Source organism: Indicator indicator, chromosome 35, assembly GCF_027791375.1.
Source record: "Indicator indicator isolate 239-I01 chromosome 35, UM_Iind_1.1, whole genome shotgun sequence".
In the NCBI taxonomy this organism is placed as follows: Eukaryota; Metazoa; Chordata; class Aves; order Piciformes; family Indicatoridae; genus Indicator; species Indicator indicator.
In genome coordinates, this window is record NC_072044.1 from 4,453,464 (window position 1) to 4,470,939 (window position 17,476).

The window sequence follows — 17,476 nt, forward strand, 5'->3', positions numbered from 1 at the left end:
GTGTTTACTGCTCCCCAGCAGAGACCTTCCTCCCGACAACAAAACCCTTTGTGTGCAAGTGCAGCCACTGGCAGGTTTGTTTTTGTACAGAAAACTTGGAAGCAGAGGGCCAGGGTTGGTTTCACTTTGAGGTGAGTTTGGGAGCTCATGGCAGTGCTTAGACCCTGAGCCACCTGCCAGATTTGGAGCCTGCTAAGCATGGCAGCAGTGCCCAGGGCTTCCTCCTCTCCCTGCCATGCAGCTGGTGTGGTTTGAGCTCCACCAGCATCTCCTTCCCTCTCCCCCTGTCTGGGGGGCACCAACAGGGATGGCTGAAACCCCTGAGCAGCAGCAGGAACGTGTGCCCCTTGTGTGACTGGGAAGGATCAGATGCAGAGGTGTCTGTGGGACCCCACAGTACCCACGTGGGGCTGAGCCAGGCTAACCCTGCAGCCTCTTGCTAGCACCCCAGAAAGATGAGCTCCAGGCCTTGCAGCAGTCAGGACCTCTCATGCTCACTGCTGTGGCTCTTGCACCTCCTTCTGCCACATCCCTCGAGATGGGAGAGGGGGAGCCTGGAGATCTTCTCACAGCTTTTCTCCAAACCCACTGGCAGGACTCTTCTTGCCCCCAGGGCCCAGCTGGCCACTCTCTCAGCAGTGTGAGGGTGAGTGAATGCCATCCTGGGCTCTCCGCAGTGTGAGGGTGAGTGAGTGCCATCCTGGGCTCTCAGCAGTGTGAGGGTGAGTGAGTGCCATTCTGGACAAACCCTTGGGATGCTCTGCACCTCCTCAGCCAACTCACTGGCTCCTCACCGCCTCCCCCTTGACACGGAGCTGAGAGGGACCGAGATGCTCTCACTGCAGAGTAGTGCTGGTCGAAAGGGGCTCCGGGCAGCAAAGCTTCCAGCGATCACAGCCCACAGACACCTTCAGGGCTGGATGTCTGTGCTGGCTCCAGCCTTGGGGCTCTCCCTGTCTCCCTTCACAACAACAGCACGAAGGGATGTTGGCCGCCCCCAAGAGTCCATCAGAGGGTGCCCCCAGCATCTGGGCTGGCCCCACAGCTCTAGGCGTGGTGCAGGGAGGCAGGGGCAGTGCCCAGCCTGCAGCACGGTGTGCACCTCCCACCTTGCCCAGCGCGCAGAGCCCTGTTGTGAGGGCTGCAGGAGACATCTCCATCCAGCTGGTCCCTCCTCCCTGGCACCCTGCAGCTCGCTGGGCGAGCCCGGGCGAGCCCTGCCGCGGGACCAGCCCAGGCTTGAGCGTCAGCGCCCAGTAGGAGCGCAGGAGAACGGCGAGGGGAGAGCGCCCGGATGGCATCGCTGCAGGCTCGGGGACAGCTGTGGACCACGCCAGGGATGCCCTGCAGGACAGGTACAGCTTCCACTCCTCGTCACTCTCTCTTCACAGCTGTGCGGTCGAAGCCGGGATGTGTGCGGTGGGAACACAGGCAGAGCCCCTGTAGTGCTCTGGCAAACTCCATCCCATGGCCCTGGGCCAGCAGGCAAGGCATAGGCAGCCTCTGTGCATGGCTGTGCCATAAGCAGAGGCTGGCACTGTGCAGTCTGCACAAGGTGAACCTTGTGCCAGAGGTCTGCAACACAGTGAAGCATAGGGGGGGCACTGGGAGCTACTTCGTGGCTACTACTTGGCTCCACGAGCACATGACATCCTGGTGGCACCGGGCACCTTTGCTGTCAGCCAGTGCTGGCACCATGTCCCCGGGTGGGAGAAGAGGCTGTTGGCGATGGCGTGGGTGATTTGGGGGCCATCCAGGTGCTACCTGCAGTGGCTGTGGCACAGGCACTCTCCAGGCTGCTATCTGCCCTCCCTGCGTTGTGCCTCTTGCCCCGGCCAGGGGCAGGGGAGTCCCAGAGGAGGCGGCACCCAGAGCCGCGGGGGCAGAGCAGGTCTGCCCGGCTCTGCCGGCTCTGGGCGCGCTCTGAGTCACCGCAGCCCTGCGCTTCCCACAGCTGCAGGCGCTTGGCTTGCCCCCACAGGCATCCAGCTCTGCTGCCAGGTCTGTGGCAGTGCAGAGCACAACCCCAGCACGGAGCCACTTCTCTGTGTCCTGGCCATCCCGCAGCCTGGCCACCGTGGCCGTGCCAGCCCTGGGCACGGCTCTGTGCTGCAGAAGGGGTGAGGTCCCCCACTGCCTGCGTACCCTCCCCCCCGCCAAGCAGGCAGAGCTGCGGGGCTGGAGGGCACAGGCAGGAGGCAGCGGCGCTGGCAGCACTCCAGGTGGAAATCATCAAACACTTGCCAAGGGTTGAAGGAAGAGCATCCCAGTGCTCCAGGGTTTGGGGTTGGAGAGCTGTGGCGTGTGAACCTTGCACAGAGAGAGGTCCCATCGGCACCTGCATGCTCTGCAGGCTCTGCCTGTTCCCCTTGTTCCTCCCTGCCAGCCCCGGGGCAGCACTCAACACCTCAGAGGTGGCAGAGGGAAGAACTTGTGGCCTGGGGCAGTTCACAGCACTGGTAGGCATAGGAAGACACAAGGCCCAGAGGACTGGGAACCTGTTGCTGCTGGGCCAGGGTAGGGCAGAAGCCCCAGAGCTGCTACCAGCCCAATCCCAGTGGCACCTCATGTGGCCCCTGGGCAACACATTGTTACAGGGTGCCAGCTGGGATGCCTCTGCTGCCCACCCTGCTCTTCCTCACCCCAGCTGGTGCTTCCCAGAGAGGTTCCCTACTTCCCCTGTGTGTGGAGGACCATGCTTAGGTCTGGAAGCTGCCTCAGCATGGAAAAGCCATGTGCCATCACCTCCATGCCCAGGGCCACTGCATGGAGCACAAAGGCAAACTGGGATTGGACTCTGCTATGGCCTGAGATTGGCACTGCCCAGGATGACTACCCGGAGCCTTTGCCAGACAGGGTGTTTGCCACTGCACAGTGGCTACTGTCCCCCAGCATAAGCAAGATCTGGCACCACAATGCTGGGCACACTGTCTGAGGTCCTTGTCATTCCCTGGACAGGCTGGAGAGCTCAGGCCCAGGTGACACTCATGAGGTTCAACAAGAGCAATTGCAGGGTTCTGCACCTGGGCTGGAACAATCCTCACTGTCAGTACAGACTGGGGGAGGAGATGATAGAAAGCAGCCCTAAGGAGAAGGACTTGGGGGTGCTGATGGATGAGAAGCTGGACATGAGCAGACAGTGTGAGCTTGCAGCACAGAAGGCCAATGGCAGCCTGGGCTGCGTCCAAGGCAGCACTGCCAGCAGAGGCAGAGAGGAGATTCTGCCACTTTGCTCTGCTCTGGTGAGACCTCACCTGCAGGGCTGTGTCCAGATAGACATAGACCTGATGGAGAGGGTCCAGAGGAGGCCATGAAAATGTTCAAGGGGTTGGAGCAGCTCTGCTATGGGGATAGGCTGAGGGAGCTGGGGGTGTTCAGCCTGGAGAAGAGAAGGCTCCAGGGAGACCTTAGAGCAGCCTGCCAGTGCCTGAAGGGGATACAGGAAAGCTGCAGAGGGACTGTTCCCAAAGGCCTGCAGGGACAGGACCAGGGGCAATGGTTTGAAATGAGAGCAGAGCAGATTGAGACTGGATGTGAGGAACAAGTTCTGCACCAGGAGGGTGCTGGAGCACTGCAACAGGTTGCCCAGGGAGGTGGTTGTGGCCCATCCCTGGAGCTATTCAAGGTGAGGCTGGAGAGGGCTCTGGACAGCCTGATCCAGTGGAGGATGTCCCTGCTGAGTGCATGCTGGCAGCAGGGACAGCAGCCAGCATACTGGATGATCTCTGGAGGTCCTTTCCAACCCAAACCATTCTATGATTCTATGATCTCTGATCCTGGTGGAGCTCAGGGCAAGGACAATCTCCTGCTCTGAGGGTGTCCCACTTACAGAAGGCAATGGTTTGGCTGCAGAGACCCCAGGGTCTCAGCCCAGGTCTGGCCAGCACAGCTCTGGAGTGCTGATGGTCAGCAGGGCATCCCCCACCTCCTGCTCACCACAGCAGCCTTTGGTGCTCACGGAAAAAAAGTGATGACTCAGCAGCCCCTGAGTTTCCAGGCCTGCTTCCAGCTGCTGGGTGGAGAAACCTTCTGCAGTTGTTTTTGGGTCTGGCACAACTGGAGGCTTTGCTGTCAGAGGGACCAGAGGGGAGATCTGGCACCCCCCAGCTGAAGGCAAGCTCTCTCTCTGCCCTTCCCTGGCAGGGTAGCACCCGTCTGGCTGTGAGGAGGGCAGAGCTGGCACACAATGAGCTGCTTCTGCTCATTACTGAGCATTACAGAGCTCATTACAGAGCTCGTTCCAAGGCTGCTGAGTGCTGTGGTGCCAGGGACAGGGCCTGGGTTTGGCTCCCACCAGTGCTCTGAGCTGTTTCCACCTGAGCACCCTGAGCTGGGGGAGCAGAACCCCAGGTGTGGTATGGATGTGTCTGCATGGCCAGCAGGGTGCCAGCTCTGCATGCCCTGTGGTGGGCCACAACAGTATGTGGAGGCTGGGAAAGCTGTGGGACACCTCTGTGCTCAGAGGTCAGTCCCATGCTGGTGGGAAGCAAGGCATGGTGCTCAGGCATCACCCCCAGCCTGTCCTCCTGCCAGGCAGGGACTCACCTCTCCTTCTGGCTGGGGAGGTGCGAGGCAGTGGCACAGCATGGCAGCAGGCTCTAGGGGGTGAAGATGCTGTGCTTCAGAAGTCCCTGCTCAGCCCCCAAGCACAGAGAGCAGGGAGGGCAGGACAGGCCCCCTGGGCAAAGCCCCAGGTGCCTTAATGGTGGATCTGTACCCCCACACAGGGCCATGGCAGCAGATGTTGAGATGTTGTTAACCAACAAGCTCCTGAGATGCTGCCTCCCACTTGCCAATGCCACTGGGCCAGAGTGGCTGCAGCTGGAGATGCTCAGCTCTGCAGAGAGGCTGGGGGCAGGGGTGCTGGGCTCAGCTGGCTCCCCAGCAGGGCAGGGCAGACTCAGCCTAGCTGGAGTCTCCCAGCACTGCAGTGAGCAGGGATTGTCCTCTTGCTGGCCTGGACCTGCTCTTTGGTGTGCTTTGAAGCTGGAGGAGCCACACCTTGATGCTGTAGCTTGGAAAATCTGTGCCACTCCAGGGGACACTGCCTTCTGTGACCTGCCTCAGACACTAGGAGATGCAAAGGCTTCTCTCAGGGTTTTCTTGATAATTAGGGGTCCCTCCTGCTCCATCTCTCTGGATCACCATTCCCATCCCACCAAGGACTCCATCCTAACCTCCAACCCATGCTTCATCAGCCAGGGACTCTTCCATCACTTGCCACACGCTGGGGACACCACACAGCCCCATGTGCCCCCAGCCTCCCCTCCTGCTTTGCTTCTGGCCCAGCCATCCTGACCCTGCAGACTGCTCATGGCAGCAAACAGCCCCATGGCCCCCACCCAGTGTGGGGTCACCTTCCCTTGTGCTGCCATGGCAGGGTGCAGCCTGCCAGGGACCTGCATGTGGACATCCACCAAAAGCCTCCTTGCAGAGCCACTCAGGCATCAGGCAGCTGCAACCCTGCAGATCCTGCTGCAGGCCCCCAGACAAACCTGGCAAGCCCTGGCTGCAGCAGGGAGCTGCAGCCTCCTCCCAGCTGGCTGCAGCCTCCCAGCTCTGGAAAGGGGCCTCTTAAAACAGAGACAGCAGCAGCAGCCCTCAGCCTTGGCTGAAATCACAGAACTGCCCAGACTGGAAAAGACCTGTAAGATCCTGAGTCCAACCAGCAGCCCAGCTCCAGTTCAGTCCCCAACTAAACCCTCTCCCTCAGCACCACATCTACACAACACCTAAACACCTTCAGGGATGGTGTCTCCACCCTGGGCAGTCTGTTCCAGTGCCTGAGAACCCTTTCAGTGAAGAAATTCTTGCTCATGTCCAACCTAAACTTCCCTTGGTGCAACTTGAGGTTCTGTTGTTTGTCACTCAGCTGAGCAGACCAACCCCACCTCACTGCAGCCTCCTCTCAGGGAGTCACAGAAACAGAAGGTCTCCTCTGAACCTCCTCTTCTCCAGACTGAGCAACCCCAGGTCCCTCAACTGCTCCTCCCCAGCCCTGTTCTCCAGACCCTTCCCCAGCTTGGTCACTTCTCTCTGGATCTCCACCATCTTCTCTATGTCCTTCTTGGAGTGAGGGACCCAGAACTGAACCCAGGATTCAAGATGTGGCCTCACCAGTGACCACCACAGGAGGACAATCCCTGTCCTGCTGGCCACACCACTGCTGATCCAGGCCAGGCTGCTGGGCACCTGGGCACTGCTGGCTCATGTTCAGCTTGATGTCAACCAACACCCCCAGGTCCCTCTCTGATGAGCAGCTCCCCTCCTCCCCAAGCCTGCAGTGCTGTCTGGGGTTGTTGTGGCCAAGGTGCAGAACCAGTGCTGGGCCTTGCTGAAGCTCATCCAGTCAGTCTTGGTGCATCAATCCAGCCTGCCCAGGTCCCTCTGCAGGGATCATCTGGTTGTGCTGCTGCTGCTTGATGGTATTCAAGATGATCTGCTCTGTGACCTTCTCTGCCACCAAAGCTGAATGGAGAGGCCTTTAGTTTCCCATCTCCTTCTCCCAGCCCTTCTTGTAGCTGGGTGTCATCTTTGCTGACTTTCAGTCTGCTGGCACCTCCCTGGTCAGCCACGACTGGAAGTGGCTTGCTGAGCACCTCCAGCAGCCTCAGAGCTCTTGGGTGGATTCCACCTCGTCCCTCAGCCTTATGCACAGCTGTGTGGTGCAGCAGGTCACCAATGAGCTCTTCCTGGGTTGCAGTGGGGCCATTCTGCTCCTGGTCTCTGCCCACTAGCTCAGGGGGCTGCATTCCCAGGTTCTAGTACTAAAGACTGAGGCAAAGAAGGCTCTTGGAGGGGCACTCCCTGCCCATCCATCTGGTGACTGGACGAGGTCACCTCCAGTGTCTGTGAGCCCCATGTCACACTCTGCTCCGCGTAGGGGTTGGCTAGCACCTGGTTAAGCAAGGGTCTGGCAGCTGGGGTGTATGTTTCCAGCTGTTGGAGACACTGGTTGATGGCTCATTGCCATCACCCCAGAGCCTTTACCCTAGGCCTCCAGCCCCTGAGCAGAGGCACTGCTTGCAGTTTTGACATTCAGCCCTCCCTGGAGCTGTAAAATCATTGCCGTCTTCTCCCACCCTGAGCTCCATGCCCAGGGTGCAGGGGAAGGGCAGGTCTGGGGACCAAGTGACTTTGGAAGGCCTCTGGTTGTGGAGCTGTGCCTCTGCTGGAGAGGTGCCTGAGCTGTTCACAGGGGACATGCTTGCTGCTAGGCTGAGCAACAGGGCCAGGGCTCCTTTGCCAGCAGCTCACTCCAGGCAGGGAACTGCCTGGACCTCTGCAGAGCCCTGACTGTGACCATGGATCAGGAGTGCTGCCACCAGTCCCACATGGCCAGGACTGTGCCCCATCCAAAGGGAAGGGGACTCATGTGCACTGCCACCTTTCCCAGCTGGCCCTACCAGCCTGGGGGCTGTCAGGAGGTTTGAGGGATGGGTCTGGGGCTGGAGATGGCTCCTAGACTGGGGCCCTTGTGTCTCACTATCTTCTCAGTTATGTGCATGGGCTGGGGCTTTCCCACAGCTTTGCTCAGATGCTGGGGGCTGTTCTGCCTGTCACAGGTCCACCTGCCAAACCTCTCCATTTCTGGAGGAGGAAATCTACTGTCCCGGGGCCAGCCAGGGGTTGTGTCCCTCTCTGACAGCTTGGTGATAGCTCACAGCAGTAAGCAGAGCTTGGATGGCCTCCGCTGGTGCCTGTGCTGGCTACTGGCAGAGACTCCCACGGCCACACAGGCTGTGCTGGCTGCTGGCGTGGATGCATCACTGAACCTCTTCCAGCACTGTCCCAGATCTCCAGCGCTGATGTGAAGCCAATGGCATCTCCACTCTGAATCAGAGCTGGCACCATGCCATGCACTGCACAGCCACAGCTCAGCACCAAGCACAGGGCCCTGCACACAGCCCAGGAGCACAGCTCCCCATGGCAGCCTGCCAAGGGCAGCTTCTATAGACTGTGAGCAAACAGGGCACAGCCAGCCCATCCTCACATGGGCAAAGCACAGTCTGGGCACCTTTGCACCCATGGGGTGCAGTCTGCAGGAGCCTCTTGCAGTTCATGCACACCTTCATCTCCAGTGTGCCTGCCCCAGTGCCATGGGCAACACACAGAGGCATCCTGCTCACCCAGTGTGACCACAGCTCCCATTCCCCACCAGTACCCACAGCAGACATCTCTGCACTCACAGGGAAAGGGAGCACAAAGGTGCCAGGCAGGCACAGAGACAGCTGCAAGGTGCACAGCATCCTGGGGCCACACTCGTGCCAGCAGTGTGCCAGCTTCCCAGTGCCTCTAGCTCCCCTGTGCCTCCAGCATCCCAGTGCCTCCAGCATCCCAGCCGAGCTGCCGCAGGCTGCCGCCCGCCCTTTCTTCCCGTGCTGGGGGCTGGTCTGGGCACTCCCCTCCAGCTCGGAGCCGCCATCTGTGCTGTCCTGTCTCCTCCCCTCTCCTCCCCTTTCAGCACCAACTCCCACAACTCTGCAGGAACCCCTCTGATGGCTAGAGCGGGCTGCCCTGCAGAGCTCCAGGAGCCAGAGTCCCCGCTCCAAGTCCCCCGGAGCGGTAGCTCTCCGGCCGCAGCAGGCAGAGGCTCACGCAGCGAGAGCTGCGGAGCCACCGCAGAGGGACACAGCTCCAGGGGAACAATAGCAAATGCAGGCAGCGAGAGGCACACACCCCCTGGACTCCTTCCAGCCCGGAGAGAAGCTCTGCTCCTGCCCCAGGACCGCTGGCAGTGCTGATGTGCAGCTCGCTGGCAGGCGCCGCCGGTCCCCACTGATATCATCTTGTCACTCGCGCTCGGAAAGTCTGTGGGGACACAGCCCCTCGCTGCCATGGGGGAAGGGACTGGCTGAGCACAGTCACTGCTAAGAAGCTAACACCCCGCCTCCAACTTGTCCCCCCTCTAATTTGCAGCCACCCTGCTCCCCATGAGGCCACCACTGCTGCCGCTCTTGCTCCTGTGGGTGCCGTGGCTGCTGGGACCCCTGGCAGAGGTAAGTCCTTGTCTGTCTCCTCACCCCGCGTTTGGCCGAGCTCCTGCGAGCCCTGGCAGAGGGAGCTCCTTGTCCCTTCACCCCGTCTGGCGGAGCAGGCTCTTGGCTCGGTGCTCGCTGGCAGCGGGGGCCGTGCATAGCCCTGCCCCGTGCGGGATGACGACAGGTTCCGGGCGGCCTCCCCAGCCCTGCAGCTGCACCACATTAGCAGCGTTCGCAATTAGGAGCTGGCTCTGTGCACTTTCCTCCCACCTCCCCCCAGCGCCCGGGATGGCAGCGTCTCCCTGCTGCCATGGCTGCCCAGCTCCTCACGCCGGGAATGGGCTGGTGGCTGCCAGTGCCGAGGAGCCGGAGCCGCCCGCTCCGCACTAGCTTTGCAAGGCCCCGCGGCTGGTTGGGAAGCCAGGAATGAGTCAGCCCCGGAGCCGAGGGGGAAATAGCTACAGAGGGATGGTTGCTCTTTGGTAGCTTTTTGCAGGACTGGGAGTGGGCAGAGAGATTTCCTTTAATGTGGAGGGAACTAGCCTCAACCTAAAGCAGGGCACACCCTGCTCGCCAGCAGACTGTGGGGCGACAGCTGTCCCGCGAGTGTGCTCAGCACCCCCTCTGCTCTGGAGGGCACTGGCTGCTCTGGAGGGCACTGGCTGCTCTGGGGGGCACTGAACAAGTCTTTGCTTTGCAGCCTGTGGGTCATGGCAGCTGGACTGAAGCCTGGGGTCCCTCCGTCCTTCTCTCCCATGACCATGTGAAGAGGGGGTGCCTGTAGAGGGAATGAGGTAGCTGGAGCCTGTCCAGAGCTCCCTACCTCCCCAGATCTTCCCCTTGTGCCCCAGCTGTTTTGGTGGTGGGGATGGTCCCATACTGCTCTGCAGTCCCAGAACATACATCTGCTGATGGTCTCCCAGGCTTGGCTCCTCAGCCAGGGACCCGAGTGTGCCTGGGAAGAGTCACAGATCCCAGAGACTGGCAGCCCCCAGATGCCATGGCAGGGTGGGACCTGTACCTGACCAGCCTGGCCCCTGGCCTGGCACAGGACACCTCTCTCAGGTGTTGGTCTCAGCTCAGACCATCTCACTTGACAGCTTCATTTCCCTAGGGTGAGGGATGCAACCAGACAGCAGGAGCAGGGTTGGAGGGACAGGATGCACACAGTGATGGAGGTGAGTCAAAGCAAAGGCTGCAGAAGGTGGCCTTGGTGTCTGGGAGCAGTGGGATGAGTGTATGTGCTGGGCCAGGGGAGCCCTGGAGCTTTGTAAGCTGTGCTTTAGACTGGCTGCAGGCTGCAGATCATGGCTGGGGCAGGGGAGGGAGGCAGACCCTAACCCTCCCCCAGCACCCAGCAGGGTTCATGGAGCTCAGGGCTGGAGGGTGCCTCTGGCTCATGGTAGATATGAGCACATTTTGTACTGCAGAGGTGAAGAAGGTGATGGCCAAGGGACAAGTGGGGGCAGGTGATGCAGTCTGGTGGAAACTTGAGAGAAGCAGACACAGAAGGGTGGAGAGCTCATACCTTCATGAGATAAGAAATAGCCTGCAGTGAAGAACCATCCCTGGCTGAACTCCATGCAAGGCACAGCACTGCTGGCTGTCTTCAGGGAGGTCAGCCATGGCCTGTGCTCCGTGAGCTGCTGCAGCTCTGCTGACAGCAAGGGCAGCTCAGGACAGCTGGCCCAGGTGTAGACACCTGGCCCATGGACACCCAGCTGGGTTCAGATAACCCTTCCAGAGCAACCTGCTCCTAAATCTACACTTGAACTGCTAAGAGTTGGTACTGAGAAGACCTTTCCCAGGGGTGCTCTTCTCTTGTTTGCATCTAAGTTCCACAACTCCTTTTGCATTCAGCTGCAGAGTGAAGCTGTCATGCAACAGCCTCCAGACAGAAGCTGAACATAGCTCTGAAACTGTCCAGCTTTGTGCAAAGGTCACACACAGCACCTGAGCAGTGCCAGAGGTTCCCCTGCCCTGGGGCTCGCCCTGTACTGCTCCTCTTTTGCACTCCAAAGGCAGCCCCTGAGCAGCGCTCTGGGGTAATAGCTGTGCTTGCTTGAAGCTTTCTTGCCATGCCAGCCCATGCCAGCCTGTCACAGCACACTGCACATCATCAACTCTAGGTGCTAATTGTCACACCAATGTCTCTCAGCACCCAAAGGCTGAAGGCAGCACAGAGCTCAGAGTGAGGCTGGGCATGGGCAGTGCCTGGCAATCTGCTGGGGGAGGTGTGGGGAGGTGGAGATGGAGCTTGCAAGGCTCCAACAGACAGGTGTGGTCTGGCTCCTGTTTGTGTAGGTGGTTCCTGAGCAGCTCCAAGGACAGGCACTCAATGAGAGTCTTGGCCACTGACCCACCAGGTTGGTCAAGCCCTGTGTGCCACTCCCTTGTGCCCAGTGCTTCCAGCTGGATGCCACCGCATGGGCCCTGCAGCAAGGTCAAGGCAGGGACACAGCTCATCAGGAGGCCGTGCAAATGTGCCCCATACACAGTGTGCTGGCCTTCCCCTGGCATCCCTGCACTGGGCAGGAGAGGGGGGCAGTGCCTGGATCATCCAAAGCATTCAGAGCCCACACAGAGGCAGAGACTATTGCAGGGAGTGTGCCAGTGCCACTGCCTTGTGATATCCATCCTGCTCTGCCAGTGGCTACTGTGTTACTGCTGCAAGGTGGACCTTGAGCCCCTCAATGCCTTTGGGGACCCCAAACCAGCCAGTGTGATGAGCAACACCCAGCTAGGGCTACTCCTGTGCCAGGGCTGTCTGGCCAAAGCATGTGATGGCCTGAAGCCTTCTGATCATTCTCCAGTGCTTAGGAACATCTCTTTCATGTGGTGCCTTTGACCCCAGCCCAGGGGAGGTTCTGAGCCTTCTTGTGTTTTCCAAAGGCTGTTTGGAGGCCTTGGGGTTGGGAGGCCTGACTGAAGCAGGGCAGTGCCCATTATGAAGGCCTCTGCCAAGGTGTGCAGCAAGGGTGGGTGGCCTGGGGAGCCTGGCCCTGCAGGCTGTACACGTAGCAGCACCAACTCCCTGTTGAGAGCTGTGGCTTTGCCTCTGCAGGGACCCTTCTGAACCTCAGTGTGAGTGCCCATGGCCGCTCAGACTCCCTGCTCGTGTCCTGGGATGAGCCACAGGGGAATGCTGAGGGATATCTGCTTGCCCTCTTCTCGCTGGGGTCTGGCACTCTGCTGCAGAATGGATCTGCTGGACCCAACACCACCAGCTTCTGGTTCCGTGGGCTGACCCCTGGCACGCACTACAAGGTTGAGGTGAAGGCCACCCTTGCCCGCATGGAGACCACCAGCCAGATTCTGACTGCACAGACAAGTAAGGAGAGCCCCAGGGTCTCAGTGCTCCTACAAGGGACTGCCACACTGCTTTGCAGGGTGTGGAGCACAGATCTGCATGGAGCTCCTGGGGAGGTTGGGCCTTCCCTGACTTCTTCAAGGATTAGAGTCCTTCTCTGCTCCTCAGAGCCCCGGGTGTCATTCCCTCATGCGTGTGAAGGGAGGGTCCTGTCCCTGCACCTTGCATGGGCAGGGTACATGCTCTGTCTTCTGCAGCAGGGCAGGGAGGCTCTGCAGGGGCTTGGGCAGATTGGATCCATGGCTGACATCAATGGGATGAGCTTCAACAAGGCCAAGTGCCAGGTCCTTCACCTGGGCCACAACCACCCCAAGCAGTGCTGCAGGCCTGGGGCAGTGTGGCTGGAAGGGGTCTGGCAGAAAGGGACCTAGGGATGCTGATGGACAAGCAGCTGAACAGGAGCCAGCAGTGCCCAGGTGGCCAAGAAAGCCAAAGGCATCCTGGCTGGGATTGGCAATGCTGTGCCCAGCAGGAGCAGGGAGGTGATTGTCCCTCTGTGCCTGGCACTGCTGAGGCCACACCTGGAGTGTTGTGCCCAGTTTTGGGCACCTCCATACAAGAGAGATGTGGAGGTGCTGGAGCCAGGGCACAGGAGGGCAAGGAAGGGGAAGGGGCTGCAGAATAAATCTTGTGAGGAGCAACTGAAGGAGCTGGGGATGGTTCGTTTGAGGAAGAGGAGGGTGAGGGGAGAGCTCACTGCTCTCTCCAGCTCCCTGCAAGGAGGTTGTCGAGAGGTTGGTGCTGGTCTCTGCTCACAGGTCCTTAGTGACAGAACAAGAGGGAATGGCCTCAAGCTGCAGCAGGCCAGGGTTAGGCTGGACAGTAGGAGGAATTTTTACACAGCAAGAGTGGTCAGAGACTGGCACAGGCTGCCCAGGGAGGTGGAGTCACCAACCCTAGAAGTGTTTAAGGGTCGTTTGGATGTATGCTTGGGGATATGGCTCAGGCGTGAACTTTTCAGAGCAGGGTCAGTGGTTGGACTTGGTGATCCCAGGGGTCTTTTCCAAAATGAATGACTGTGATTCTGTGATCATGAGGCTAAAGCTGGACCAGCCTATGGTGTGGACTGCTGAGACCTCCATGCCTGGAGGTCTAGAAGGAGCTGTGAGGAAGTAGCATCTGCTCCATGGTTTTGGCATATCTCTGTCTATCACTGTCTCACCCACCAAGCCTTGGTCTGTGCCCTACCTGCCTGTTGCCAAGGGCTGGGGGAAGGGGGCAGGGCTGGTGAGCCCACAGCTCAGGGGGGAATGGCAGCCCTGGCCTGCATCTCTCCAAAAGATCCTTGAGTCAAACAGCACAGGTGAGGGTGGAACTTAGAAAACCAGAGCAGAGCTGGAGGGCTGGGGCTGGCCAGCAGAAGGGATGGTGTCAGCCAGCAAGAAGCAAGGGGCAAGGGATGCTGCTCACGGCGGGTGGCAGGACCCACAAGGTCAGCAGGGACAGAGGACCTGGCAGCAGATGAGCTCACAGCCAAGCACTGATGGCTTCTCCTTCCTCAGTCCACACCTGCAGTGCTCTCTGACCAAGCCTTCTGCCCAGCTCAGAGGGACTGCAGAGACTGCTGCAAGGGCATTGCTCAGCCCGCACAACCTGTGGGATAGGCTGGCAGAGAGGGGATGGGGCTGTGCTGGTACGATGGGGATAGGGCTGTGCTGGCAGGGAGGGGATGGAGCTGGGGGCAATGGGGCTGTGCTGGTAGGGAGGGGATGAGGCTGTGCTGGCAGGGAGGGGATGGAACTGGGGGCAATGGGGCTGTGCTGGTAGGGAGGGGATGGGGCTGGGGGCAATGGGGCTGTGCTGGCAGGGAGGGGCTGTGCTTGGAGGATTGGATCTCGTGCTGCCTGCCGGTGGGACCTCGCCAGTGAAGGCTCTGTCTCGCCAGCCCTGAGCAGCCTGGCAGGTCAGGCATTGCCATGCAGGCACAAACGCTGCCGTGTCCACCGCAGGTCCTTCCCCCGTGCGCAGCCTGAGCCTGAGCAGCGGCAGCCCTGCCTCGCTGGGCGCCTCCTGGCTGCATGCCCAGGGGCAGCGGGATGGCTACCACCTGTGCCTCTACCACAGCGACTCCCAGGAGCTCGTCAGCAACGTGTCCCTCCCGCCCAGCGCCTCCACCTTCCTGTTCCAGGGGCTGCTGCCTGGCAGCGAATACGCCCTGAAGGTCAGCACGCTCTCAGGGTCCAGCCAGGCGAGCACCAGTGCCCACCAGTGGACAGGTAGGCAGGGAGGGCTGTGCCCGCCCCCAGCGGGTGGGAGGTAGGGCTGGGGAGGAGGGGTGCAGCACAGGGGCTGGCTGGGCTGGAAGAGATGAGGAGGCTTGGCACGGGGATTTGTGTGGGATGGGGAGCAGCTGGGAGTTTCTGCCATCCCTGCTGTGAGCCCAGAGTGCCAGGCCGAGGGGAGAACCTCACACTTCAGCCCTGCTTTGGAGCACCCAGCTGGGATTTGTGTGCTCCACATCACTGCAGGAGCAGGCAATCTGAGGATGCTGGCAAAAGATCCTGAGGGGTGGGAGCTTCAGAAATGTTGCAGTACCCAGGCTGCCATCCTCCCTGCCCTGCAAACTGAAAGAGGGACCTCAGCCCCCCTAGGAAGGGACGTGGGAGGGACATCCCTCAGCAGCCCCTTGCAGCAGAGAGCAGCTGTGGGCATAGGAGACCCTGGGGAGAAAGGAGTGTCCAGGGAGCCCCAGCCCTGTGCTGATCTCCACTGCCTCCTGCTTATCTCCTCAGCTCCCTCTGTCCCCACTCAGCTGAGGCTCAGCCCAGGCTCCAGCACCAGCCTGGTTGCCTCCTGGATGGATGCTGCAGGGGCTGCCTGGCTCCACCTTGCACTCCACAACCTCCTCACCCAGACAGTGACCACAACCCTGTCAGCCAGGAGAGGCCTCACCAGCTACACCTTCCAGCATCTCCACCCTGGCACCCAGTACTGGCTGGGGCTGAATGCCACGGCTGGGCCCTACACTGTGGCAGGGCCCAATGCCACTGCATGGACATGTGAGTATGATGGCCAGGGTGGGACATCACCTCAGTGCCTCTGGCTCTCTCCCTGCCTCTGCTCCAGCCTCTGAATCCAAAGGTCCTTGTCAGAGCCCTGGGTGCAGAGGGAAACTCTTCTGCTTGGACCTGGCCAAAAGCCACCTCGGGTCCTGCCTCTGTGGCACCAAGATGCTGAGGCCATTGAGTCCCCTGGGCAGGTGAATTTCCAGTGCCATCCTGCTTCTCTGTGGGGGGCTCCACATTCAGCTTATGGCCTTTCCCTGAGGAGGAGGATGGAAGGGCAGCAGATCCCACTGATGTTCAGTGCACCTGTGGTTGGCTCTCACATGCCTCAGGGGTGTCCAAGGGCAGCAGAGAAAGCAGGAGTCAGGGGAACAACAGTTTGTCTGGTTTGAACTGGAGGTCTCTGGAAGGAAATGGACTCTGATTGCTGTCAAGGGTACACTTTGATAGCCCCTGGTAACCTCATCCTAAGGTGTGAGGTGCTGTGCAGACTGCCAAGGGAGCCAAGATCAAGAAATTGAGGGCAGCACCAATCAGGGCAACTTCCTCTTCCTTCTGGCCTCAGTCTGACAAAGGCCCTGAGAGTGGCTTCCACCACCACAGTTCTTGTTTGCTGCAAATGCCACATCCACAGCACATGCCCCCAGTTCTGGTCCCAGACTGTTGGATGATCCAGGAAGACCAGGAAGGAAATGGAAAGGGCAGGTCTAGCCTCTTGGATAGACCAAAACTCACATGGAGTGCCCAGCAAGCATTGTCCTTCCCTGTGAGGAACAACAGGTTATGGAGTTGCCAAGCTGCAAACTCAGAGCTGTTGTGGGCAGTGACTCCTCCTGGCTCTGGGCAGAGGCAGTGGTCAGGCAGATGCTGGCAGGACCTGGCTGTCACCAGGTGACAAGACTCCAGCTCTTTCCTGCTCCTCTTGCCAGTCCAGGAAGCTGGAGCCTGCTGACTGCTGACTCTGCAGCTGGGACTCTGGAAGCTCTCCACACCCCCAGCTGAGCTGTCAGCTATGAAGCGAGGCTGGCTCCTTCCCTCTGGCTGCCTGCAGCTCTGACCCAGCTGAGCAGGAGTCCCTGGTGCCAGGCACACAAGCCAGGGGTGTCCAGCCAGGAGCCTGGTCCAGGCCAGTTCCTAGGAATATCACAAGCTCCTGACAGGAACAGGAGTGGCACTTTGAGAAAGTTCCCAGCAGGGCTGCCAGCTTTGTCTGGGCTCTGCTAGACCAGGAGTGGAGACTCCACACTCCAAAAGCGTGGCTAAGCCTGGATGTAGCTCTGCAGATAACAAAGCAGGGAACAAGGCTCAGGTCTGCCAGGGGTCCAGACATGATCCTGACACACACAATGCCCTTCCCTTCCAGATCCCCTGAGCCCTGCCAACGTGACCCTGAGCAGTGCAGAGGAGCAGAGCTCCTTGCAGGCTCGCTGGAGCAGCCCAGCAGGAGAGAGGGACTTCTACCTGGTGACCCTGCAGGAGGGGGAGGACAATGCCCCCACAAGGAACATCTCTGTCGATGGGGACAGCAGCCACGTCACCTTCCATGGGCTGAGCCCTGGCAGGCAGTACTGTGTGCAGGTGACAGCGGTGGCAGGGCCCTACCGTGCCTCAGCCTTCAGCACAGCAGCCTGGACAGGTAAGCAGAGACCCAGCAGGTCCCTCTGGGGCTGCTTCTGTTGCCAAGGGCAGGAGCTGCTGCCCAGAGGGAGGGTGGTGGGATGGGGATGGTGGCAGGGGCAGGGATGGGGCTGTTGCTGACACCTGGTCTCAAGAGCAGGCTGTGAGTCAGAGGGGCAAAATCTGCTGCCCCACAGCTCCTCCCGAGGATGGACTCAGAGGTCCTTGGCAGACTTGTGCAAGGTAGCACCAGGCATGGAGCAAGACTGGATCCTGCTCAGTGTCCTTTGGACTCAGGGGTTTGGTGGGCTTCAGGGCAGCTTCCCCTCCCTCTGCTCACAGCAGATAGTTTGATGGAAGCACCACCAGTGCCCCCAGAGCAGCATTCCCTGTGTCCAGGCCCTCCAAGATGGCTCATGGAGCCATGCTTTGTCCCAGCTGTCCCAGAGGAAGGGAAGGACTAGAGCCTGAAGCTGTGCTGGGAGGGACTTCCCTGGCTTCTG

The 17,476-nt window shown here is 60.1% G+C and overlaps 1 protein-coding gene across 1 annotated transcript in view; it reads left to right on the plus strand.

The window, feature by feature from the left end:
• The first annotated feature begins 8,933 nt into the window (after positions 1–8,933).
• Positions 8,934–17,476, plus strand: part of LOC128978044 (receptor-type tyrosine-protein phosphatase V-like) — a 40,930-nt gene continuing 32,387 nt past the window's right edge. Inside the window, exons 1-6 of the mRNA XM_054395790.1 lie at positions 8,934–8,999; positions 10,096–10,159; positions 12,046–12,312; positions 14,301–14,567; positions 15,084–15,350; positions 16,720–16,992. Coding sequence (XP_054251765.1) covers positions 8,934–8,999; positions 10,096–10,159; positions 12,046–12,312; positions 14,301–14,567; positions 15,084–15,350; positions 16,720–16,992 — 1,204 coding nt within the window. The remainder of the gene's footprint in view (positions 9,000–10,095; positions 10,160–12,045; positions 12,313–14,300; positions 14,568–15,083; positions 15,351–16,719; positions 16,993–17,476) is intronic.